This window comes from Aulonocara stuartgranti (assembly GCF_965226115.1).
Source record: "Aulonocara stuartgranti genome assembly, chromosome: 4".
Lineage (NCBI taxonomy): Eukaryota > Metazoa > Chordata > Actinopteri > Cichliformes > Cichlidae > Aulonocara > Aulonocara stuartgranti.
Genome location: NC_138942.1, coordinates 9422712 through 9448280, shown reverse-complemented (window position 1 = coordinate 9448280; position 25569 = coordinate 9422712). Strand labels below are relative to the sequence as shown.

Sequence of the window (25569 nt, the reverse complement as noted above, 5' to 3'; positions counted from 1 at the left end):
AACAGAAGATGGCAGCACTGCATGTACAAGGATGCCAGCTGCCGTTAAACCCCGAAGAAGAAGCTGTGTCCCAGAATTCATAGCGCAGCTGTCAACAATGGCGGCAGCTAGTTAGTTTTAACTTTACTCTTACGTTTAACATATTTTCAGGCGAGAATGTAGCTGTGTAAACCTCAAATATCTGCTCAGTTTATCAAGACACCACATATTTTCAAAAGCGCTCCGACGTTTTCGGAGACGTCTGTTACCCACTAGCTCGTTAGCTAGGCGGGGGCAAGGCTAACTAGAGCCGTGAGAACACCGGACTCCCGGCAAATCATTTTCAAACCCACCGCAGTCTTTCGCTACTCAGGTTAAACATATATATAAGTCACTTAGATAACTTAAAAATGTTATTGTTTGGCTTTCTTTAGTATTTTATTTGTTCCTGAGTAAATCGGTTTGGCTGAGATTAAAGTTATAGTTTTTTGCACAGCTAAAACTGTCAAGCAGACAGCTGATTATCAGAAGTGTGAGACTCTGGAGAATATACTCCGGTGTCCTGTTATATTTTAGAAAGCAAGGAGTTTATTAAACTTCACCGAAACAATCTGCAAATTTCATTAAAAATTAATAAACTACCATCTTGTCTTTATTTTTAGTTAGCACAAACACTTCAAGCTGTAAGCTAATGATAGTTATATAAGACCAGATGCTGCCGGTGCAATAAGCAGTACGCTGTATGTCCAATGGATGATGATCTGATTAGTCGACTAATCGCAAAAATAATCGGTGACTAGTCGACTATCAAAATAATCGTTTGTGGCAGCCCTAATGTTGACTATACTAAAAAGGCTTACAGCAGTATGATCTCATAAAATATGGCTCAGACTTTTTGCCATCAGTCACACCCCCTACTTTTTCTTACGTCAGTAAATCAGCATACCAGCTATTCCTGTTTTCCTGTTCCTAGAAAATGCATATGTTGCTGGAAATGTAGAGACAAATAGAAACTTAGTCTCCCGAGAGGTGTTTGAACTTGTATAGATCAACACAAACAATGTGCTAGTTAGATTATACATTAGTGTCAATTTTTAATGCAAAGTAAGACGCCAGGAAGCACACTGATATTATTTAATGTCCAAGTTAAGACATCAACCTTTTCATTTTTATAAACATAACCCAAGGCTTAGTAATCCAAAGTATAGCCTTCAGATAATTTTGGAGAAATGGTGGATTATCAAACTGGTAAATAATCTTTAGATATTAATAATGTCTTCTCTGGCATTAGCCTTGCTCTGCACCAAAGTTTCTGATAAATATGTCATAGTCATCAGTAACCAGACTAAGGCCTTTCTTTTATCATTATTATTATTATTAATTAAAGGATATTGGATATAACCTTAAAAGGCTGAAAAGTAAAATGAGACCAACTTTATCCTAATAGGAAACCATTATATTTATTATAGTAATAGTAATAATATAATTAGTAACTATATAGCTGTAACTTCTAAATCATGTGAACTATCAATTTATAAGTATTACAAACTTGTTTTTTTTTATGAAATAAAAAGAGAGATCAAACTTTTTTCACAGACTTCACAGTTTTCTATTTATTGACTCAACATAAACATTGACACATGCAACATTACAAGACACAATGCTAAAAATCAATCCTCTTTTATATTTCATTTTATTTTTAATTTACGATATTTTAGGCAAAAGCAGTTTGTTAAAGTGGAGGCTCACAAATGTTTTATGGTCCCTCACACATCAACAAAAGCCAAAGACACTTGTTCGAAGCACAACATGAAATGATGAGCGGTTAATATGAAATTGCAGCTGGAATAAAGTAGCTGAGGGCTCTATCGAGTTTCCAGCATGCCATCTTTGATTCTCCATCTCCAAGAAGTGCTGAAGTCTGGAGCTGGAAAACAGCGGAGCTCCAGGCCGGACTCTTGTACCTCCTCATCGTGACCAATCTGCTGGCCGTGCTCAGTTTTCAGTGTGTAAACCCTCTCAGAGATCTAAATCAGACACAGATAAACGTCAAACTAGTATAATCTTCTATTTTTTCTACTTAAATGGACAAACAACATATACTTTTTGGATATAATAGTGTGGGATTCTGTGAGTATACCTCACCTGATCACTGATTCCAGTGGCAATATGGCCCACCTTCACCCGACGCATCTCTCTGATCCGGATTTTCTTATCACTAAAGTCTCTGATGCAGACATCCACCCCTGGACCAATCATAAAGCAGAGTGAGGCACATGACCAAAGAGAAAAAAAATTATATACAATTAGGTATCATATTAAACAGAAGAGCTTTTTATCTCACCTTCAAAACAGCAAGGTGGTGGCTGCTGTGTGTGACCCAGGAAATCCAAACTGAACACCTGCACATCTGGCTGGCTATTGTAGGAGAAGACACCGGAGCTGAGGTCGTCTCCTGGGCTCAGAGACCAGCGGCCAGAGTCCTGGAAAAAGGGGAACACAAACCAAACAGTAGGTCTATTATTTCTGCTGTTAACCAAAACAATAGGCCGCCAGAGAAGTTCTTTTAAAAACTGTTCGCCTAACAACATGTTTTCCCTGATATTTTGGCTTTATTTCTGCTCTGCATTTTGATTTACCTTTTTGTCCAATGGTTCCCAGTTCGAGTAAGGGTCACTGCTGAGGCAAGACAACAACTGCTCCTGCATCTCAGCAGAATGAAGCTGGGAGAGGCTGCTCAGATAGAAATCTGCAAACAAACGAAAAAACAAAAGCATACAGAGTTCAAGCATCTGCCATACTTAACACCTGAAATTAAATACAGCTTAAAGAAAACCTCACCTCCAACCAGCTTCCGTAGCTCAAGTTCAGGTACCGTGGTGATTTTGTTGTCCCTCTTGTGGCTCAGCTCCGAGATCAGCATTTGTGGTTCATGAGGCGAGCCTCGTTTCGATTTCTTAGAATCAGCGTCTGCCTCTTCCTCATCAGTCAGTTTCTTTGTCCTCCTCCCTGTTGTGATCAGCTTTTCCATGGACTCTTGGTGCATCTCTTCATCCTCAAAGTCAGCACTGCTGCTGATGAGTTGCATGGAGTCACTTGGTTTGTTGGGGTTAAGCAAGGGCTCTAAATAGGGACCCTTCACTGGGTTGGTGAGTCCTCCAACTGCAATCAAATCAATAAAAATTAAATGAACTTATGTACCTACGATAAACTGATTAAAAAATGTATAGCAGGTATTACTAAACTCAATGTGGTCAACTGATGGTCACTAAAAAGAGCATTCCATACCATATAAATGCAAAATAACAAACTCTCAATTGTCTGTAAACTCACTGCTGAAACCACCATCAAGCCAGATGCAGTGCAGATTTACCTTCTCTTAGAGCTCTGTCAGTTTTTTCTCTGAGGTCAGTTGCTGATGATCTCTTCAGTGGATCCTTCTGGAGTCCTGCTTTTATAACTTCAGCAGTGAGAGAGCCACAGTCAGGTGGGATCTCTCTCAGAGGCGGGGGCTCGTTAGCAATCTGTAAACCAATCAACCAAGGAAATTCAGTCAAGGCTTGATACGAGTACTCTAAAGAACAAACATCTGTCAATAAAGTATTCGAAGAATACCTTCAAGTAAAGGCGACAATTATAGTATCTTGTCCAAGGCTGACAACCATTGAGCATGTGCAGTAACATACAGCAGCTGCTCCACACATCTGCTTTAGCTCCGCGGGGTTCTCCTTTTATTATTTCAGGGGCCATGTGAGTCTCTGTGCCCTTCAGATCTGTAATCAAATACATTGAGAAAATTGTGAATTCGGACATGTAAGTGGAGAAATTGCACATCTTGCCAAATTACTCAGTGACAAAGTATTTACCTTTGGACCTACTGAGGCTCTGACCCTGATTGTCGAGCCTTTCGGCATGTCCAAAGTCACATAGGAAGGTGTCTCTACCATCGTCCGACAGCAACACGTTGTCGGCTGTGAGAAACAAGTAGAGTCAGTAATCCATTGCATTAATCTGTGTGCTGCTGTGTGATGTCAGTGGTGCTTGGTTGATTTCCATGACTTGTGCTGTGTAGTTTTTAGATGACATAATTAGAAACAGGGCAGCTGCTTAGACAAAACAGTCTAAGACAAAGGAGCCAAATGAATGGAAAATATGAAGTCACACAGGGACAGCTGCTGTGCTAAACTCTTTAATGTGGAATGGATGTGGAAACTAGTCACAAACCGTACGCAGATAAAGAAGAGATGTGGTATTATTGTCTAGCTTTTCCTGAGAAATTACAGACAGCAGATGGCGCTTGAGATACACCACAAAACATGTCTTGTCAGCTCTTAAGATATTCTCTGTCTTTTTTGCTCTTCCTCAATCTCAGTTTCTGTTCTGTTTTTGTGTTTCCTTTGTTCTTCTATATAACCCTTTCCACTTTATTTTCATCTTCTGTATTCTTTCTGTCCATTGTACTTTTTCTCCTCTTCTTCTCTTTCGAACTACTTCCTGCTCTTTGTCCCATCCCCCCCCTCACTCCGTTTTGTTCTCCCTTTCTCTCTCGCTCTCCTGATTTTGTGCACATGCGCCGTGTCTAGAGAACAGCAGTGAGTCACACTGTGGGAAATTCCCAGCCCGTCTTTTTCTCTGTGGTAATCTGGTTTCACAACCCAGGTGCTTGAAGATCAAATCTAGACTGTATCTATGACACTTGTGTTCCAAACAACAGCTGCGCATAGACACAAAATCCTCTGATGAGAACTAATTACAAATCTGACTTTCTCTCTGTCTTTTTTTCAACTTTCCACTACCACAACAAGTAAAAGTCAAGCTGACACATTTCTTAGTTTTACTGTTATTACTATTGTTCTCTAGCTGTTAATGTTCATAATGAAAGTGTTGTGAGGCAGTGCCAATATCGATATATTGTTACTTTTTTGGATTTAACATTTACATTCCATACTTTATCACTCGACAACATCACCAATATTTAGGAAGTCACAGGAACAGTCCCAGTCATTATTAATTTGTACATTATATAGAGATAAAAAGTGGATAAAACTTAACAACTTCACTTTGTGGATTTATTTGCTGTTGTAAATTGATTAAATTACACTAAATTTCTTATAAAAGCTCACTCTTAAGATACGTGTCATGTTCAGTCATAAAGTGGGCACACCAAACATCATAAATATGAGGCTAACATTCAAGTCATCTAAGATTTCAAAGGTATGGTATTTGTATAATATACCTTTAATATCGAGATGCACCACCCTTTTCTTCACTAAGTACTCCAACGCTGTTAAAACTTGAGAGTGGTAGTGGAGACTTAAATCCTCTGGCAGTCGACCACGTTCCACTATCAGCTGGCCCAAAGAGCCTGGAATAACACAAAATGTTAGAGCGGAACAAAGACTGCTGTCTTAGCAATATTTACCAACAGAGAGCATCTGATTAATCTTTTCCTCTGGGTTATGGCTTGTAAAGAAGCCAGCATTTAATGACAATGGAAAAATGTGTCAGGTATATCAATGTTTATCAGGAAGGGAGCTTGCGTCACACGTTTGGTGCAGTTTGGACAAACACTCTTTGAGTAAGGTCAACAGTCATTTCGAGCATCCCAGAAACACCCACTTCCGCATCTCAACACTAATCACATCCGTATTTTTCTGCACTTGAACTCAGTCGACTCAAGTTCCATGTACTGTACATGTTTGTGCACTTAATTGATTCCATCTGTTTCTTGAGTTTAAATGACAACAGGAGTAGTTAGTATCAACAACATACGCTGTGTGTGAAGGGAAGATAGTGGGATTGTTTACCAGCTTTGTGTTCCATCAGAAGGACGACATTAGGCCCCTCTCTAACCACTCCAAAGAGCTTCACCACATGAGGAGATCTGAGGGCACTCCACGCACCCACCTCCTCACTGTTGAACCTCTTCAGGGCAATCTTTAAGAAAAAGATGGAACGTAAAATACTAAGATTATGTACATACTTTTATACAAGACTGTTTTTATACAAATCGATATGCTGTAAATTACCTTTTTGGCAGCAAATTTGAACCCACTGTTCACATCTTCAGCACTGTGTACTTCACCATAGGAGCCTTCCTTGATGAAGTGCTGGAGGACATACTCTCTCCCTTCTTTGTATTCTGAGTCCACAGGCTGAATTTTCTGTCAGGAAGAGACAAACAGGTTAGTTTGGTTCAGCCACTTTTCAAATCAAAACATACCGAAGCAAGCAGACTGAAGCAAAGCAGAACTTACTTCATGATAAAAAATGAGTCCCTCATTGCTAACAGAGTCAGCTTCCGAGAACTCGTCTTCGTCTTCCCTAGTCTCCCTCTCCACTTCTTTGAAAAATGGCCCTGTGTAGCATGGATCCCCCTGACTGACAAGGCCTCTGAGCCCAGCAAGGGCCAGTGAGCAGTCTCCCACACTGCTAGGAGAGTCTGAGCTGCTGTTGTGCTCATATGACCGAACACTGGAGAGGTTACCCAAAACTGGCCAGTTCAAAGGGGAACAGCTTGAGCCTTTGTTGTAAACTTGTTGGCTGTAAAAAGAAGCCCTTCGGGCGTCTTCCTCTGAGCTTTCAAAGCTGCTACAGCAAGAGGTACTGAGATCGCTTCTCTCTTCAACAGAAGAGTCCCCCTACAAGAAGAAGAAGAAGAAAAAAAAAGTTCTTAGACAATATAGTGTTTACATCCTCCGATAAATTTGCTCTAGGCTTAAAAATTCAAGGCCGAAAGAGGCGGGGCTGTTGGAATTCAATGTTTCACTTCCACAATTTAGGAAGGGTAATGTTTACATGGGAACTTCTAGAGATTAGGACCCTATTGTTGAAGATGATTTAAATTCTTTTAACAGCACAGCATACTAAATATTAACACATTTTTGAATCCAGTTTCATAGTCAAGACTCAGAGAGATGTGAAGAGTAACCTCACCAGGATCGGGATCAGAGAACTTCCACTTTCTTGTTCAGGCACTCCAGAAGGCATTCGACGTCTCTGTCGCTGCTTGTCCTTCTTCTTCTGCTGCTTCTTCCTCTTCCCCTTACGTTTCTGTCTCCTATGGGTACTCTTTCTTGAGGAGAGTATTGATGTGCTTGCTTCCTGGATGGTGGCCATTGTTTGGCACGCCACATTGTTTTGGTCAGATGAAAGACTTCAAAAGAAATTTGAAGAAAGCAAAAGGAATTTAAGGCATGTTTACACAATTCAGCACAGACCCTTAAACAGAAATTTAATTTATAATGCGGAGAATGTCCCCAAGATCTTACCTGGTGGTTAAGCATTTAGGGAAGGCACGGAAGGAGCGGTCATAACAGGACGGGCTGAACTCTTGGGAGTCCTGGGTTTCACCTAAACGAGCACAGTGTTAATGTAAAATTGGCTCACAGGAAAGTTCATTGATGTGATACACTATAAAAATAAGATATATTTACATTCTGCCTGAGCAACAATGGTTGAGGTCTTGAACTGCATTTCTTCCACTTGTTCTGCAGTTCCATGTGTCAGGAGTTTAGTGAGTTTATCAGCAGACCACTTTTGCGTAAATCCCATTTTGCCATCCTTCCCCTCATCTTGCGCCTCCTCAGTCTCCTGCTCTGCATTGGAGCATGATGGATATGTCCCCTTCAGGTCAGCTTTTGGTGGTCCAGTGAAAGGCGCTGTTGAGTTGAAGAGCCTCTGTCTCACCGCCATGTTATCTTCTAAATCTGCAAGAGACACAAGCAGCTGATAAATAACGATCTTCCTTATCAACTGTCTCCTGCCTTTATGTTTTGTCTTTAATCTTAAATAAGAGTTAATCAATTTCGTTTTAGTTATAGATGCCAGGGTTGTTTGTGTGGCTATAACCAGAGAGTTAAAAGTAACTTTTTTAGTATTATTATTTAAATATTAATTAGTGAATTTGTCTTTGGTCGAGGGCAACATATTTGGCTCCTTTATAAACCGAGCTTTCGATTTTGATGAACACGTTACTTCAGAGCTCACAGTGCGTGATATTTATTCAGTTAGTCAGATGCTTGCTGCGACTCATCAAGAGTGACCTTTAGAAATGTTGTGAAGTTTGTATAAGCATAAACCATTTCTCCAAAATGTAACAAAGGACTTTTATCTGCTAATGTGAGCGTGGGAGTGAGGATACCTAAAAAGGGGAACAAATGGATTCTGAAAACTAAACACATCTCAGGTTAAAGGTTGCAATGCATTTTGCTGTTTGTTTTTGTTCATTTTTTCTTAATTTTTCATTCTTAGTATTTTTTCAGTTTGCATCTATGGCACACTTTGCAAATACTTTCCACGGTGCCATTTGCCTGCTGTAATCGAGCACAACAGAAAAGCTCATAAATCTGACTGAAGATCCGACTGAAAGGTTTACGACGGAAATATACACCCATGCATAAACGCAAAAATAATTTGATATGCTTCATTATGGCTCGTTTGAAGTTTAACATATTTTACTGCGCCACACATGGTTAGGAGCGCAGATGAACTGAAACTGTGAAATTTGAGGTGGGCAGATGAGACAGGAAATTAAACCCCGGCCTTGTTTTCACAGTTGCAAACTCTGTCGCTCAGTGCATGCAGTCTGTTTCAGTCAGAGGAAGTAACCTAGGCAATGCCTGGGCTGCACAGCCTGGGCTAATTTGAAATAAAGATTTGCATGGCTGCCTGTTCACACCTTAAAAGTTATCACCAGCACAACAGGTAGGACTGTAAAACCAACACAGGAAAACTACATGCAGTTTAAAAGGCACAAACTGAGAACTACATTTAGAGCACTACAGTTGCAATTAGTTGCATCAGTTTGTCCATTACACTAGCAGCTTATCACACAAAGATTAAGCCTAAATTCTTGACTAAAACAATCACATGCACACTACATGCTTTTGCTGCTGACAACACCAATAAAGTATAGATACAAGTAACAATACAGCAAAAAATAACATCAAAACATAATCAAAATTACGTTAAAGCTGTTTGAGTTTATTAATGATACTACCTTATACGCAGACTTCATGCACCGCAAGATTATCTAGAGCGAAGCAACTCAACTGTCACTTCCGTCTTAAGACGCTGCACCACCACACCCCAATGAATTTACGTGGAAAGGAAATAGAGAAAACCCCACTGCAACAAACAGGCACAAAAACAGACTCTGTATGTGTGAGCCGACGTAGCGGGCAGACATACCAATAGATGCCAGTCTGAACTGCATTCTCAAGTATTTGTTCTGAATAACCTGTCATCGACACGAACTAGGTGCTCCGTTTGCGTGCCTTCATGTTCGACTTTTCAGTAACGACTCGGCTCAGTCGCTGCCGCTTTGCTTTCTGCTCTCTTGATGCTGGCTTTCAGCCAACTGGGGGGAGGAGCTGGCTGACTATGACTTATGGGAAATGCATCTACACTTCCCCATATTCCCCCCTCCTTCTGCTCCCTCTAACAGGGCTGGTTTACTTGCTCTGCCCTCTTGAGTACTACCAATTAAAGGATCAGGTTTGCTTATGGGTATGGTGACAAACATAAAATGTGAACTATGAACTGTGATGCAAGTAGTGGTAATATCTAAACCCTTTCAATCTTTGCATACTATCAAGATACAGGGTTTTAATGAGGAATAAGTAAAGGATATGATTAGTACAGCACAGCACTGAATTCAAATTTGTTCAAAAAGCAAAAAATCAGTTAAAAAAGTTTCTTTAATGGGTGAAAAACAATTTCAATTCTGTGTGCACTTTAAACCAGGTAGTCTGATAATCACCTGGAATGGACAGTCAACTTTCTGTACACATTCACACCACTAAATGTGAAGGGATTTGTGGCCTTTCATTTGCTCTGATATTCTAATAAGTGCGTGCCCTGTAGCAAGCCAACATTCAAGAGCCCGTCACATGTCATGTCACACGCCCACATTCTCCACTATATGTCCTGTTGTTAAAACAACAAAAAGTTTCTTTCTTTATGAAAATGTGGCAGTGTGAAAACTCACATTATGAGCATCTTCTTGCAAAAAATTATTTCCGAAAACAGTGTTTAGACTGAGGCAAGCGTATGAGCTGTCAATAATCTGATGGCTCTATCTGAAATAATCTCACTTGCTTTTCTCTTGAGCAGAAAAACAACTTAGTCATATAAAAACCACTACAGGAAACTCGGAACACCACTTGACAGGTTCTGGTACATGCCATAATCGAAAAGCTCAATGGAAGTTGCTCACTCCACCCCTACTGATAAGGAAACTGTTTGTCATGACAACAATATCTCTGCTAAACCGGCATAAGTTTAAGGACACAGGTACAGACATTGTAGACAGTCAAAGCATTTAGAATTTTGTTTTTGATACTCTATTAGTCACCAACTTCACATATTATGACTCATAAAAAAGGCAACAATTAGTACAAATTATCAGTTCGTCTGCCAATCATTTTCTCATTTACTCATTCTGTCTAGAGCTGAAATATTTAGTCAGTTTAGCCACAACATTATGTGCAACAGATTAACTGTGTGACAAAAAAAAACTGTCAAAAGTTACTAGCTCAAGGTTCAAGATTTTAAGGTTTCTTTTAAGATGTCACTGTGACCAGTGTTTTTTGGGGTGAAGTTGTTTTTTGCTTTGCAATTTGCTGGCTTTGATTTTTAAATTTCATGTTTTTAATTGCCTCTTCATATTATTAAAAGCTTGACAGAAATTCTGCTTTGTTTTGGATGGATTGTTTTAAGCTGTGAATGAATCTGGAAACAGACTGTTAAACAGATAAGTATCGGCCTATACGTCTCAGCTTGGGGCACACCACCAATTCTGACCATATTCCAAACTTCATTTCTAGAAACCCTATACCTGAAATGAATCTCCAATGTACTTCACTATTGCCATATATTGCTCATGCAGTCCTGAGAATATTTCACTTTTTGCAAAAGAAGTCTGTGCAACTCTAAGGTCATTTTTTAACTTCTGTTCCAACTTTCTGCACTGACAAGCATGGCATTTTACTAACTGGAGAAATGGCAATGACTGGTTATCAAATTCTGCAAATTCATTTTGCAGGTCAAGTAATCAACACTAAAGTCTTTTCATTTACATGCAAACTGAACCTACACTTCCCTGTCAGTGTCACCAGAAACCTAAACAATTATGCTTTAGAGGAGTTTTGCACCCTAAATGTCTACACATATCTAATAAACATGTAACTAATAGTGCACACTATAAACTTTAATCCATAATGACCTTTGCTGTGGAAATCTTGAACTAAACTGTAACAAAACATACAGTTGGTGACTGTACAGCTTCTGCTGCTCTGTTTCTCTCACAGAGATTAATGAAATTCCAAAGCCTTTAGTAACGACTGCTAAAAGGAACTCAGAAAACACAGGCAAGAGTTCCTTAAGAGAACCGGTGGCTGCTTCTCAGGAAAGCATTCCAGTCCTCAACTACACATTCTAAAAGATTGCAAAAAAACATCTGCAGGCACACATTTAAATGCAGCTCCAAGTACTCAGTCATACCTCTTGTCTAATGTCTAACAACTTCCCTTTTTCTAGTTACTTCCTCAATATTAACTTCAATGAAGAAACAGTCAGTTACAGTAAGAATGCATAGTCCTCTCTTTGCTGGACATTATTTCCATTAAACTGAGATGTTCTATAAACTCCTTGCATTTTAAAAGAATAATTACCCAGGAAAATTCAGAGCTAAGCCATTGTTATTAATGTTATCCCAGTTTTTCTGTAAACATTACTGGGTTCTTTGACAAATTAAAATTAATTCGGAAAACAGTTTTCTCATGAATCAATAATAGAAATGTGTATTTGACACCTCACGAAAAACATTCTTCTCCATTTCCCAATGCTATCCAACATAGGTTTACTAAACATGGCCAAAGTCAACAAATCTAAAAGCATGTATATTATAATAATGTTCTACTAAGCTGCAATCTTTCTATACATTTTCTATATAGTGAGCTCATCTTAATACAGTCATATTTGCACTTTCTTGCTATCTTGCAAAGAAAATGAGAACAGGATATTTGCACAGGAGGAACAAAAGGTTTTTCGTTTAAGGGTGGACTTGGACCAGTGCTGCTTCGCTTGTAAATGCAGGCCAGGAGTTTGACTCTGGGCCAAGAAAGATCCAGCAAGCATTGGTGCATTATGGAGGCCCAGCATAACTTGGACCTGAAAAATAGGACCTGCCAAGAGTGACTAATGTAAACAATTACATCTGGTGAATGTAATTGTTTAGCTCTATCAGATTACATGAGGGCTCTAATGTTTAAATGAAACAGATAAGAGCATAAAAAGATATATGACTGCATATATTGCGACAACATATAATAACATACATAACGGCTATTCTTATGAGGACTCCTATAACAAATATAGCAAGTTTTTTTTTCTATCACTAATATGCTCTTAATTTTTTTTTACCAGGTAAGAACATCAACATATCCATGTTTAGAGTTAGTACAGCCTTTGTGACAAAAAATAAAAATAAAATGAGGGTGCCACTGAGAAGTATAAGCAGTACGACGGAAATTATATTCTGTACAGTAAAATCTACAGTAAGCCACTATAACAATTTACCTACCAATGGTCACCTTTGATGTTTAACTATTTAGCGATTCATTTAAAATGAATATAATTTGACTAAACAGTAATTTCATGTGTATACACGCGCTGTTATTGTGTGCACGCGCACTAACTTCCTTCTAGCCACATTCACCGCCATTTCACATAAAACTTAGGCCCAAAATGTTTGAAGTATTCGTTAAACAGTCAATCATGTAAATCGAGAAATCGAGTTCTCGACAAACAGCGGGAAACACTGAAGTCAGAAAGCTCTTAACTTCGTTAAACCGTTTATGATAAATACTATATATTCTTCACTTACCGTATTTCCCGTAACTAGGCGTCGGCCGATGGCGATCTTGACATCATGTAGCTTCTTTCCTGTTTCCGCTTGAATTTCGAAGTAGTTTTTGGGTTCCCTTAATTTTTACAATAACAACATTTAACGCCAGAATTCAAAGACATATTGCGCTATTATTAATCACTGACTGTAACAGTATGTTTAAATGTTGCTCGGACCGAGCACAATGTTTGCGTGTGGCTGTAAGGTATAGTTGTGCTTTTAATTTGAAGATAAAATGCACTCTCTTCATGTAAGCGTCTGTTTTTAATTTAAAGACAAGAGGATAAGCGGTCGTGCAGCGGGAAAGGGGAGCTGTTTAATAAACTGCACATAAAAAGCCTTTGTTTGTCTGTTTGTTCTATGTTGTTAATAAACTATTACTATATATCGAGGTCTTGCTTGCTTTCTGCTGAGATATAGATATTTGTATTTTAATATATATGGCGTTAATGATGTATTTTACCAAGATGAGTATCTACAGTAAATCTTAATTAAATTCTCCTCGCTGGAGATTTTAACTCGCACTGACTATCTTCTGTCTCAGACAGTTTTACATTTACAAATATTAATCTCACGGAACTAATTTACAGTCCTACTTGTCCAAATCTGAAATGCCCTCTTTTACTAACTCTCCCCATAAATATTCCCATATTGGTGTTTTGCAAATGGTGCCAGTAATCACTGTGTTATAGATGCAGTCAGGTAATCGATACTCCTGAAATCAAGACAACAAATTGTTTTTTAAACAACATTTTTTTTAGCAACCTTTCTTCCGCAATTCACTGTAACTTGAATAGAACCTGATTAGTGATATTGATTTGCCATGGAAATACATTTTCATTAAAATATTAAATAAACATGGCCCTATCCGCAAATTTAGAGTAAAATGCTGTCCAGTCACCTCAAAGAAAATGATGGTGGCTGGGCTAAGGCCAGAAAAACTAAACCTGGTTTATTCCTAGCTATAAAAAAAAGTGACATTCCTAACGGCTTTAATAAATATTTGGTTTCTTCAGGGTCTTTATTTGAATCTTTACATAAAGATTTAAAACAGTTTAATGAACAGGTCATCTTTGCAACTACTAGAAATTAATCTTGTATTCAACTCTTCAGCTTTTCTTTTCTGAATGTCATGGCGATCCACAAGGCTTTAAAGCTGCTGGCTACAATGAATTCAAGACCACATCAATTTAAATCTTATTTTCTTAAGCTGGATGAACCACAAACTTATCATTTTTAATCGTATGCTTTGGAACAGTGGTGATATGGAAATATAGAAATATTCCCTTTTTTGATGATAGGGAGGTGATAAGGAGGTCGTCCTTCATACGTTAAAAACTACAGATCACACAGTTGGGCATGTAATGTTAATAAACAGACCGAACAATAGTGGTTTATCAGTAAAAACTAAATGACTTGTCAGTTAAAACACAGTGTGTCCTCTTTGCTGAGTCTTCTTCTTTGTTTCTCCCAGTATCCACAGCTCCTCAGAGATCTATATTGGGACCACTCTTTATCTCTCTATATGTAAATAACCTTTGTGATATTTTATCCAAATACTGCATTCCATTTATCTGTAGATGACACAGTTAACTATTTTTCATCCCCTTGAAGAGTGCAAACCTTTTAACACAAACCTGCCTTTGAGGTTTGTGTTAAATCCAAGTTCATGTTATTCTCAAATGGCAAAAGAAGTTGTTGTCTACGCTTCCTAAGAGCAAAAGGATTCAAGTAATTGAAATTAAACTGGCTACATGTTATAAATATCTAGGTATCATTGCATATCATAATTTGTCAGGTGAAAACACACTGAAATGCTTGTGTCCAAACTGTTCTCTGTATGGTGCTGCCAAGTAGCCAATATCCATAGACTTTCCCATTGGTTGGTTTTTATCTGAAAATATAAATGGAAATCTCTGCTTGGGCTGATTCCTCCTACCATCGGGGAGTTTAAGTCCAATTTAAAGGAGCAGAAGAATAGTTCTTTTGGTCAGAGGGACTGTTTTTATTATTACTCTTGTACTCGCCTCTGTCAGTGCGCAACAGGGTGGCTGTGGCTACAATGTAGCTTGCCATCACCAGTGTGTGAATGTGTGTGTGAATGGGTGGATGACTGGTTGTGTAAAGCGCTTTGGGATCCTTAGGGACTATTAAAGCGCTATACAAGTACAGGCCATTTACCACTTACCAATGATCTGTTATTGCATATCATCCAAATGTTTGTCTTGACATGTCTGTACTGATTATCATTCGTATTTGTTTTTGTAATTGTTATAATTTTATGTGTTGTATTTGCTGTAACATCTGCTGCCCTCTTGGCCAGGTCTCTCTTGAAAAAGACTGACTCACTGACTCACTCACTAAATCTCTCTGAGAGTTTTACCTGGACAAATAAATGATAACAATGATGAGTAATCTAACACAGCATATCATCAGCCCCTACGTCATGGTGTAAGAAAAATATCTGTATTTATATGAATCTACCACAAGATGGAGCGATAACCTACTTAAGTCTTTTACAGGTTAATACACGGGGCCATACGACATGCATTGTCCTCTGAGCTTCACTGATGTGAAGTCTAAGTTGTGTGTTTAAATTGGTATCTTTCACGCTCATTATTTTTTATAAACATTTCAATCACTTGTTGAACAGGATAATGCACTACAGATGCAGCAGAACTCACTTGTCCTAAAGAACATTTCAGGAAATCATTCCTACAGTGATACATTCCTACATTCCTACATTCTTCTACTACTCTATAATAGATGAATACACTTGTCAGGTAATAGGTTTCCACAAATACTTATAGATTTCTGTATTATACCTTACTGCTCATTTCTTTGATTTATAGTGTAGACATTATATATTAATACTATTTCCACTACTCTTTTGCACAATGTCAGTCTCTTTTTTTTCCTCATGAATATCTAACTTCTTAAAATGTTTGTCTATCTGCTTCTGCATCTCTAAATGACATTTTTATTAGCCACCACCAATGAATAAGGATTTTGTCATTTAATTTTAGTGGCCAAAATATTGAGTTTTTAATCCAATGTTAGTTTCATTTTTAAAGACAGGCAATTTAATTTAAATGGGTATTTAAAAAAACCTTTTTAGATTAAAATAATTTTCTTAAAATCCTAAACTTCGTGGAGGTTTTCACCTCAAAAATCAAACATGTAAGCCTATGCGCAAGGTAGTTTTAGCAGTTTCATCCATAGAACCATGTTGATACTTATACAATGATGCTGATCTCTCAACGGATCTTTTTAACGATCACTGTCTTTTCCATTTTGTCTTGTTAGAACAGCATTAGCTTCTGTTTTAACCACTTTCATGGAGCTCATCCCACTGACTTCTTCCTAGAGTCTCCCATTTAAATCTTGATAATGTATTGATAATGTTAAGTAATGTAGGAGAATGTTTCATTTTGCTAATATTGGACTTGACCTCTGCCTTAGATATCTGCCTTGACCATCACATTATGCCTCATAGGCTGGGATACTGGATACTGGAGATACTGGTCTGTTTTGGAGTGGTACTATCTGTATAAATGATCTGTTTTTCTGGCTGCCTTCTAAGTGAGTGCCACAAGGTTCTGTTCTGGGGGCTTTACTGTCATAGCTGCTTGCTCTTCATTGCATCTCAAGAACTTTTGATGTCATTTCTTATCACTATTATGCAAATGACATTCAGTTACATATTTGTACCTAAGGTAATAGAACCCTAGGTTCCCAGGCCACATTTGTTAAATTTTCTACCAGGAACCCTCTGGCAACGTTTGCTTCTGCCTTCACTGTGGATGATCATTTTAAATCTCTGGTTCACTCTTGTTTTTTGTCACTTATGAAATACAGTCAAATTGAGTTCCATTGTGTCATAATTTGACTCGGAAATTGTTATTCATGCCTTTATTTCATCATGTTTAGATTACTGTAATTCATTGTTTACTTGTATCAACAAAGCCTCATTGGAACATCGGCATGTTGTTCAGAAAGCCAATGTGAGGTTTTTGATTAAGTCTTCAAAGTGCTCACATTGTTACTCATTCAGCTGCACTGGCTACCAATTAACACTAGAGTCCACATTAAGATTCAGGTTTTGACTTTTAGAGGTCTGCATGAAAATGCACCAGTGTACATCAGTGAACTTTTACATCCATATATCCCTAAAGCAGGCCTTGAGGAAGCTCAGAGTTTATAGGCCTGCTCATTGTGCATCAGACAAGGCTGAGAACTAAAGGGAACAGAACTGTCTCCCACTGAGCTTGAGCACTGTGAAGTTGGTGGATTTTTAAAAAGTCAGCTTTTTAAACTTGCATTGAAGTTGTGCTATTTTTGTTGTAAAGAACTTTGTGATATTTAACTTGAAATGTGCTTTACAAATAACATTTTGTGGCTTCATCTGAAAAACGTTCTGAGATGCCCTTAGGTGTGGATGCAAACCAGAGAGGGTGACAGCCCGGGAGGGGGTACGTTTCTGTACGAAGTAACATTTTTTGACACTTTTCTGACCAACGGCAATAGATTTTCTTAGCTAAGTATTCCACTCAAGCTGATTCTGTCATTTACAAGCATCTTTGAGACAGAAATGCATTTTTGTTTCCAAAGTAGCCTAGCTTACAACTGTCTACCAAACTACACGTTCCAGACAGAGAAATCCTGTGTGCCTTTCTAGTTATTTGGTATATAGTGCTTGACCATTGTCTTTTACCTGGAAATTGTCTTGCTTGTTTTAGCTATTTGCATACATTATATAGCTACTGTTTGTGTACCTCTTTACATTCCATTTGCATTGTGTATGTAATCTGTCATGCACCCATCACTTGTGCAAGCATTACACAAGATATTTATTTGAAACCAACCAGTTCAATACTTTTAGTATAATATACCATCTGATTAATAACAGAACACAAACAATCTATTAGATGTTGGGTTCAAGCTCATTTCTAATTGATGCAAAGTGGAAAACTATCTTCTGGTGTGACAAACTAACATTTGCTTTTAATTTAGGCCAATATCTTTAAAAATACAAGGGTGTATTTGTACAGGTTAAATGTAAAAGTTAGACATGCTGCTATCCTTTTGACATATTTTTCTGGGAAGGTCTTGCCTACTTCAACAAAACAATGCCACATTTTACAAGTATTACAACAGTGTGGCTTTGTAGAAAAACAATGCAGGTGATAAACTGGCACACCTACAATGGTTTCATGCCACACATTATGCATCATGAAACAAAAAAAAAATATGAAAAAGAAAGCCATGAACCGTAAAACAAACAAGAATGTCAAACAAGAATAAGAAAATAGTTTTGCTTTCGAAACTACAAAACATGCTGCTGTCCCAGCTTTTTAAAAATGTAGGCCTAGATGTTGTTGAGATCAAATTCCAAATAAGATGTTTCACCCTAACCCCACCCCCCAGATCAACAGGAGTTGAGAAACCAAACCAAAAGAAGTACATCTTGGGCCCCTGAAGGTATTTATCTATATCAGATATCATGGCATCATCGTGTTGCCTAGTAGCCACTGAGCAACAAAATAAAATCACCAGTTATATAATTTACGCACTAGTAACACATAAAAGGTTCATATAATGTTTCTTTCTCATTTATATCAGCAAAGGTCTGATTATACATCCTTAGCAACCACCTAGCAACGGTCTAAAATAAGGTAATTTTAGCATAGAAACGACATCTACAACCTCTATTTTTTGAAGTTTTCTAGGGTCATGTAATGCGCAAGGGGAGATACTTAATAATTCTATGCTAAATTGCACATAAACAAAGCCTTTATTTATTTGTTTAATTTATTTATGTATTTGTTCGTAAGTAACCACCTATTTAACCTATTTAAATTTCTTGCTGTTGTTTGCATTCTGCTATGATAAAGCAGAAAGCACTTTAAATATATATACATGCTTATCTTTTAGTTTACTAAAATGAGTAGTCTATTTAATACAATATATTATCATGTGAGAAATGTGTTGATCTAAGGCCCTTGGAGGTTCTTATCTATATCAGATATTATGGCATCATCATGCCTTGAAAGTAATTAACAGAATACAATGACCCAATATTTTTTGTTTGAATGCTATTTCCAACTTATTAAGTAAACGTAAGCTTAATTTGTTTTTACTGTCTTAGGGCATTAAATTCAATGAAACAAAAAACTAAGTTAGTTTCATTCTTTGTCATTGTTATTTTGCTCAAATATGCCAAACACAACCAGAATGAGAAGAATTGGTTCCATGCCTTTAAGGAGCCCCCTTTTGTCTCACAGCTTTAATTCAAGTGAATTAATTCTTTCTATTATTGAACTGCTCTTACCCTCTTAACCACCCAAAGACAAACTAAAATTAACATGGAAAATATTAAAAACTAAACAAAAAAGAAACACTTTAACAAAACTGAAATGAGCAAACCCACTGTAGAACCTAACAAATTAAAGTGACAACAAAAACTAATAATTTTAGCTAATGTCCTGTCCATTTGTCCTCTTTGAGGCGTAATTTTAAAATTAGACTCAATCAAAATGTCGGTCACTGTCTCAGTATTTGAGATAAAAACGTTTGTGTTGTCTCGCAAAAAGTGGGACACTAGGTCACTCTGCTCTCCGGTTGCCTAACACTTCAACATTCACACAAGTAAAATACACATTGTGTAGACGTAGTCATGTTGATACGGTCTAGCTTTCCATGTACAACGCTGGAAGTTGTTGGTGGATATTGGCAGTGAAGTGTAAATTCACCGCAGAACGTCCTCCCCACCACAGCGCGCTTCTGTTGGACACAGACTGAGCGAGTACACAACTGCTGCTGCGTTCAGAAAATGGCCGACAGATTTTCTAGGTTCAACGAAGAGCGTGATTTCCAGGTAATGCATGTTAAATATTTGGTCCACCTCCATATTTTTTAAAGTGTCGAGGTGTTTCAGTAAGTTAATATCTATTTGAAGGTTAAGGACAGTTTTGACGTATCGTGTACACCATCGTGCATTTCGCTCTAGATCCCCGTTGCTAGCACTGCAAGCTAGCTATGCTAACGCTAGTGCACTGCGGCTCTTTTGATATTAACTTGCCTTACGGCTCAGTGTTCGCCTGAGTGCTATATTTGACCCATGTCTTGGATTATCGTCTTCATTATCAACCGTTTCTTTCTGAAACTACAAACATTTAACCACGCAACAGCAAAATAGATACTGGAGTCCCAATTAGCTCATTAGTGACCTTGGGCATTCTGATTATTTTTCGACATATGCTAAGGATGGATAGTGAGCTAACATAGCTAGCTTGTACGCACATTGAGCTGTTGTAGCATTAATAGCCATAAATGACTGTATTATTTTGACAGCTGAAATTCCACCACAGTTGGTCATCATCAGGTCAAGATGAATCTAGCAACAGATAGCTGTCGGATATTATTCAGAAATTGCCCCCGGTATCGACTTGAAAACACAGAGTGTAAGTTAGGAGCATGTTTAGCGACACATTTTAAGTACAGTGTCCTTGGTCATTCATATACTGATTATCTGCTAATGTAACTGTGTAAATGAACTGTCTTTTAGCATTGGTTTCACACCGATGACACTTTTGTTTTGTTTCCACCCGCATTTAAACGTCTGGCTGAATATTGACACAGTAACTGGGAGTCTTTGTAAATATTTTGCGTTATCTTAATAAGTACATCTCCGATGCCAGTTAAAAATCTTATGTTTGTCACATGACGTTATTCAGGTTGTATATTTGGCTTGGTTCTGTAGCTGAATAGATTAATTTCACAACCTCTGTTTGAGCTGTTTGTCCCCCACAAGCCTATCTTGGATCTAAGACCGCACCCAGTAGAAACCAAATACTGTTATGCTTACTAGACTACAAAATAAACTTGCATCTTGACTGTTGGTATTGTTTAATTATAAGCCCTTCGCTAGAGGGTCATTCGTCCACTGTGTGTAACTCAATTCTTTCAAACATCTAAACCTTTTTTTTTTTTTTTAAATTCTTGTGGACTTCCCACTTTTGACGTTGTTGTTGTTGGGCGGTCTATAAGCTGTTACTGCAAGTGAGAATACAGTAACTGTTTTAACATCTGTTTGAAATGTGTTATCTGGTTCAAAGATACTTCAAAAGAGTGGATACATGGCAGTGTGGCGATTTGAATCTCAGATATCATTCTGATGCACATGTTAATGCTTTTCTGTTCTTAATTACAGTACACTAATGTGGAAGGAGTTTTAATAAATAAAACAAGCCCATCACCAACACATTTAGCATGGAGATTTCAAAACACTGATTCTAGGAAGCATCACCCTATCTATTTGAAAAACTTGCATTGCCTCATTGTACATACATGGACATAGTTCAGTTCTTTTTGTCATGTCTATGTCCCCTTTATTTTATACTTTTTGTAAAAAAGCAGGAGACTTTCTGTGTTGATAGCAGTGTTCAGGCTGGGTTAGTTTATGAGTTTAAAGCTTTTAATTGAATGCTAATCCATGGATGAATGCTTGTATCTATGATCTCTGCTCGTATTTCTTAGATTTTTCTGTTCCGTTATTAAGATACATTTTAAAAATGACATTAAAGCATGTAATCTTTTGGGCTGGTGTTAAGCTTTTTGGTTAAAGTTGGGTGTATTTTGGTAATAGTATCAAACATAATTACAGTTGGAAATCAGCTGTTTCTTTGAGCAGTGTTGTGACAAACTACCAGACATGCAATTAAGTTCTAATTATAAGCTTGCATATAAGAAACCATTTTGTTTTTTCCCCCTCTGCACCCACTGTGGAACTTGTTTTTTTTGCTGGTTTGTCAGTGAGAGATGAATTGCTGTGTGGTCTGAATGAGTCTGTTGAGGGCAGCTCCAGCACAGCACAGTAGAGCTCTGTATGTGAGAACTGCTGCGAAGGCATTCATATGCTCAGTATTCAGAAAGTTTCTCTCTGACTCCATGGATAAAAGCTTGCTGCCAAGCAACACTATTCAGGAAACACCCACAGATGGTCTACCTAATATCTATAGCACAACTAACCCAACAACCCTGTCCTCTTTAATGACTTAGCAGTGCTGTTGGACCTGTAGAACATGACTAGTCTTGACTTGCAGAATAATATAACACAATTCATGAGCTCCTGCATAGAGTAACTCTCATTTCCTAATGCGATGTGGTATGGGACATCTATTTAACTGCAATAGCACAAGTGGCAGTTTACTCTCGTAATGCAGATTGGAGAACATGGTCAGAGTCATTTCTATGCAGCACTGGTGTGGGGTTCATGTATTAAGAGTCAGAGTGATGAGGAAGCAAACGGCAGTGAAAATTAGAAGTCATTGTGGTGGATAGAGGCAGTGTTGATAGCACATTAAGTGGTTTGGACAGAAAGTCTGTAGAAGAGGAGATGAGGGGGGAACTGCAGGGAGCCATCGATTTGTTCACAAATAAGCCCTTTGCGCTTCCCAAGCAGCTCTTCTTCTCATAATCCCCGGCTTCGCTCATACTGATGCAGGGTCCTGTTTCGTCTGAATTAATGACAGCAAGTATGGCATCTCATCACCTCATTATAGTAGGCTGAATTAAATAGTTGCTTATCTCTGCAAAACCAGGCTTCCTGAAAAAAAAGTGCTGCAGTTCCATTGCCCAGCCACATAAGCATTGGTTTCTTTTGTTTTTAAACAGACATTTCTTTTCAGAGTTTCACAAAATGACCAAAGTGATGTATGCTGTAGAGTATTAACAGTTATCATCCAGTGCAAGAAGACTTAGGAATATAGAGGGAAACTAAATATTCTTCTGCTTACAAAACTTTGCTTCTTTTTCTTTTCTATTTTTTTTTAATAGTTGCTTTTGATTTACCTGTCCACACTAACCTGTTTGTAGATGCTACAAGTAAATAGTAAGTAATACACCGTCCAATATCTTTGTAGTCTTTCATAATTCTGAGGGTAGAATAAAGCAAACTCATAAACATGACCTTTGTCTCTCCTCTGCTGCCAGAGAAAGGAAGCCATCTGTCTCTGAGTAGAAACTGCTCTGTAAGCTCACTCCTTCAGTTGGGGTGGTAAGCCCATTACTCACTCTCAGCCTGACCCAAGATTCAGTTTGTATTTCTAAAGCTATGCTTCATATTCAGTCAGATATCCTGAGGAAGCATTAAGTCACTGTAACTGCTGGAAGAAATTTAATGTGAAATAAAGAAATGGAACTCAGCTGTCACTTTAGTTTTTAGTCAAGGTTATCAGATCTTTTAGTTATTTGTGTGCTGGTCTGTTGCTCAGTGTAAAGGGCGGCGTAAAGGTGTACCAGGCACAGGACACTCCTCCCTTCATATTGCTGTCTCATTGTTTTGAAAGTGCAGACATAAGAATCAAGCAATGTGTTGTCTTGAAATGCAGATTTTATGTTCATTCCTGAGTTCTTCCTACAAATTTCTTCCTGTGAACTGCTATCAGTGCTGCAGCAACTAATGGTTATTTTCACTTGCGTGTCTAAGTAACAGCTATTTTCTCAATTCAGATGAATCATTTGATCTCTGAAATGTGAGAAAATTGTGAAAAATTACAGATCTTCGTCTGTGTTTAAAAAGCGTGTTTTGTCAAATTATTAGTCAGAAGACCAAATGATGTTAAGTCATTTTCAAATAAAAATATTAAACTGCTTCTTTTATCAAAGTAGTTGCCAATTATTTCTTTATTAATTGACCAGTTTTCTACTAGTTTTCTACTTTTCTGCTTTCTGATATATTTCTACTTTACACTTTTAAATGTGTCCATCAGGGTGGGAATCACTTTGACCAGTATGAAGAGGGTCAGTTGGAGCTGGAGCAGGCATCCCTGGACAAGCCCATCGAATCGGTAAGGCTGCATCCATCATCCTGCACCATTGGACCAGCTGTGAGAGTGGATATGATTGGTCCAGGGAGCAATAAGAACAACACCTTTTACTCCATTCATACTGTCCGTGTAGCTGCATCCAGTGTTTTCTTGAACACATTGCCACCTAACTTGTAGAATCACTTGTCTCATGTGCATTAATATCCTTTAAGTCCCCCCGCCCCACTTCCCATGTCCTATGCCTACTCCATTTCTTGTGTGACAGTTCAAAATAAGTATGTATAGGCTAGATGTTCCTGTTTTATGTAGAGCTTAAAGATAATCGTTAGATTTTTGTATCAGTTTCCCATTAGTCATTGTTAGTCATCTAAGCGCTAGGAGAAGAAATTGCTGTGAAACCATGGAGTGGATGAAGCACTGTCATTAGTGGCTGGTTTTTGAGTACTTACAGAAAAATTCATACATATTTTAATATGAAAACTGCATACACGTTACACATAGGTGTAGCATGAGTTTATATGCTAAACAAAGCTGGTCACTTATATTTTTTTATGAGTCACTTTGAGATTTCAAGGCTTTTTTTAATTTGTATTTTTTTTAATTTAATTTATGTAGTCCTAAATAAAGTCTTAAAAAAAGGAAGACCAATAGAATGCATTTTGCAGTGCAGATATGTTTTTAAAATGACCACATTAGTTAGTTTACAGTTGTATATCTGATTGTTTTGCAGTTTGTCAAATTTATGTTTATGAAAACTATGCAGTGCTTATTCCACCCCATTTAGCAAACAAGCGAGTGCACATTAGATGGTGTGAGTGGATACATTTGTGTTTGAGTGAGTGTGTGTCTATGTAGCTTTAGAATTTGTGTGTTAGTGTTTGTGTCTATAGGACAGTTATCTTATTGTACACAACTTGGGGTGTTCGACATTTCTCTCCTGCAGCGAATTGGCCCCTATTAGCTAAGCAGCAATGACCCGGTTTGTATTTGCACGCTCTGCTTTCTTACTCCTATCTTTAGGGTCCTTGTAACGCTTCTCTGACTATCTTTCTCTCGCTCTCTCTTGCTCTCTCTCTCTCTCTCTTTGGCTATCTCTGTTTCACTACTGTTAAACTTTACATCTATTCTCTCTCTACCTCAGTTTCTCTCTCTCTCTCGCTCCCTCCCTACTACACAGTGATTCGGTGTACAGTACCCTCTGTCATTCTGTGCTGGCATGGTGCTTGTGCAACTGGGACTGCATTTTTCGCTGAAAAGGCACTTCGATAATAGCGCAGGCAGCTGTCTTCTTTCTGTCTTTCTTACTTTCTCCATACCCCCGTTCTGTCTCTCAAGCAGTGTGGTGAGCAGGCTCAAACTCTGCTTACTTTCAGTTTTAGGTCACTTTATGAAGCATGTCAGATAGAATCAGTAACCACATAGAGTTAAATAACTCTGAAATACAATTAAATTATTATAAAAACAGAAACAAATTCTTTAATCACAGAGTATACAATAGTAAATGAGTATAATGATGGATGAAAAATTATGAACTCAGGTGAATTATAAGTACTGTAAAATAATTTCTAACCTCAATATTAGCTTGAAAAATAACCTGCATGTTTTGGATTAAACATAGCTGTATGCTATAAAAGGATTTTACCGAGCCCTTGATTTGACCAAGCCTTGTTGAATTTTTAAGAAAGGGTAGTAGGTAGTACTCTGTTAACCAAGAACATTAAAAGATTCTATCTATGTAGAATTTTATGTATGAAGCAGTTCCTCACAGATACAAAAATGATTGTACCGTGTGGGTGAGAGAGGGAGAAAACAGTGAGGGGGAGAGAGGTGGCCTGCTCACCCGGCTTAAGT

General features: G+C 37.9%; 2 protein-coding genes across 7 annotated transcripts in view; one reads left to right on the top strand and one right to left on the bottom strand.

Annotated features, from left to right (window-relative positions):
* Positions 1-1564: 1564 nt before the first annotated feature.
* map3k14a (mitogen-activated protein kinase kinase kinase 14a) lies at positions 1565-12956 on the bottom strand. 3 transcript variants are annotated; one of them, XM_082530866.1, is made up of 16 exons: positions 12869-12956; positions 7416-7688; positions 7251-7332; positions 6916-7135; positions 6237-6620; positions 6009-6143; positions 5787-5916; positions 5216-5344; positions 3846-3950; positions 3595-3752; positions 3353-3503; positions 2821-3141; positions 2619-2728; positions 2324-2462; positions 2125-2225; positions 1565-2006 (listed from the first exon to the last, which is right to left on the bottom strand). In XM_082530866.1, exons 2-16 carry the CDS (start codon positions 7672-7674, stop codon positions 1845-1847), a joined length of 2586 nt encoding a protein of 861 aa, XP_082386992.1. In that variant the 5' UTR covers positions 7675-7688; positions 12869-12956; the 3' UTR covers positions 1565-1844. The 3 variants fall into 3 exon arrangements, with proteins under 3 accessions (XP_082386992.1, XP_082386991.1, XP_082386993.1); XM_082530865.1 differs by lacking the exon at positions 12869-12956 and adding an exon at positions 9172-9348; XM_082530867.1 differs by lacking the exon at positions 12869-12956 and adding an exon at positions 8981-9114.
* Positions 12957-19545: 6589 nt separating this feature from the next.
* gpatch8 (G patch domain containing 8) overlaps positions 19546-25569 on the top strand; it is a 28551-nt gene continuing 22527 nt past the window's right edge. For 2 of the 4 annotated variants that reach the window (XM_082530188.1, XM_082530189.1), the window contains exon 1: positions 23662-23739. Coding sequence is in view for 1 of the 4 variants with exons in the window: in XM_082530186.1 (XP_082386312.1) it covers positions 19722-19766; positions 23662-23739 (123 nt within the window). In the remaining 3 variants the exon portion in view is untranslated. Of the gene's footprint in view, positions 19767-23661; positions 23740-24661; positions 24698-25569 lie in introns of those variants that run through there. The other 2 variants (XM_082530186.1, XM_082530187.1) reach the window with 2 other exon arrangements.

Excerpts from the sequence above, each read along its gene's own strand:
- map3k14a (XM_082530865.1), bottom strand. The coding sequence starts at position 9,196 with ATGCAGTTCAGACTGGCATCTATTG. Across the intron at positions 7,136-7,250 it reads CCTAAATGCTTAACCACCAG|TCTTTCATCTGACCAAAACA; the intron begins GTAAGATCTTGG and ends TTTCTTTTGAAG. Across the intron at positions 6,144-6,236 it reads GACTCATTTTTTATCATGAA|AAAATTCAGCCTGTGGACTC; the intron begins GTAAGTTCTGCT and ends TCTTCCTGACAG.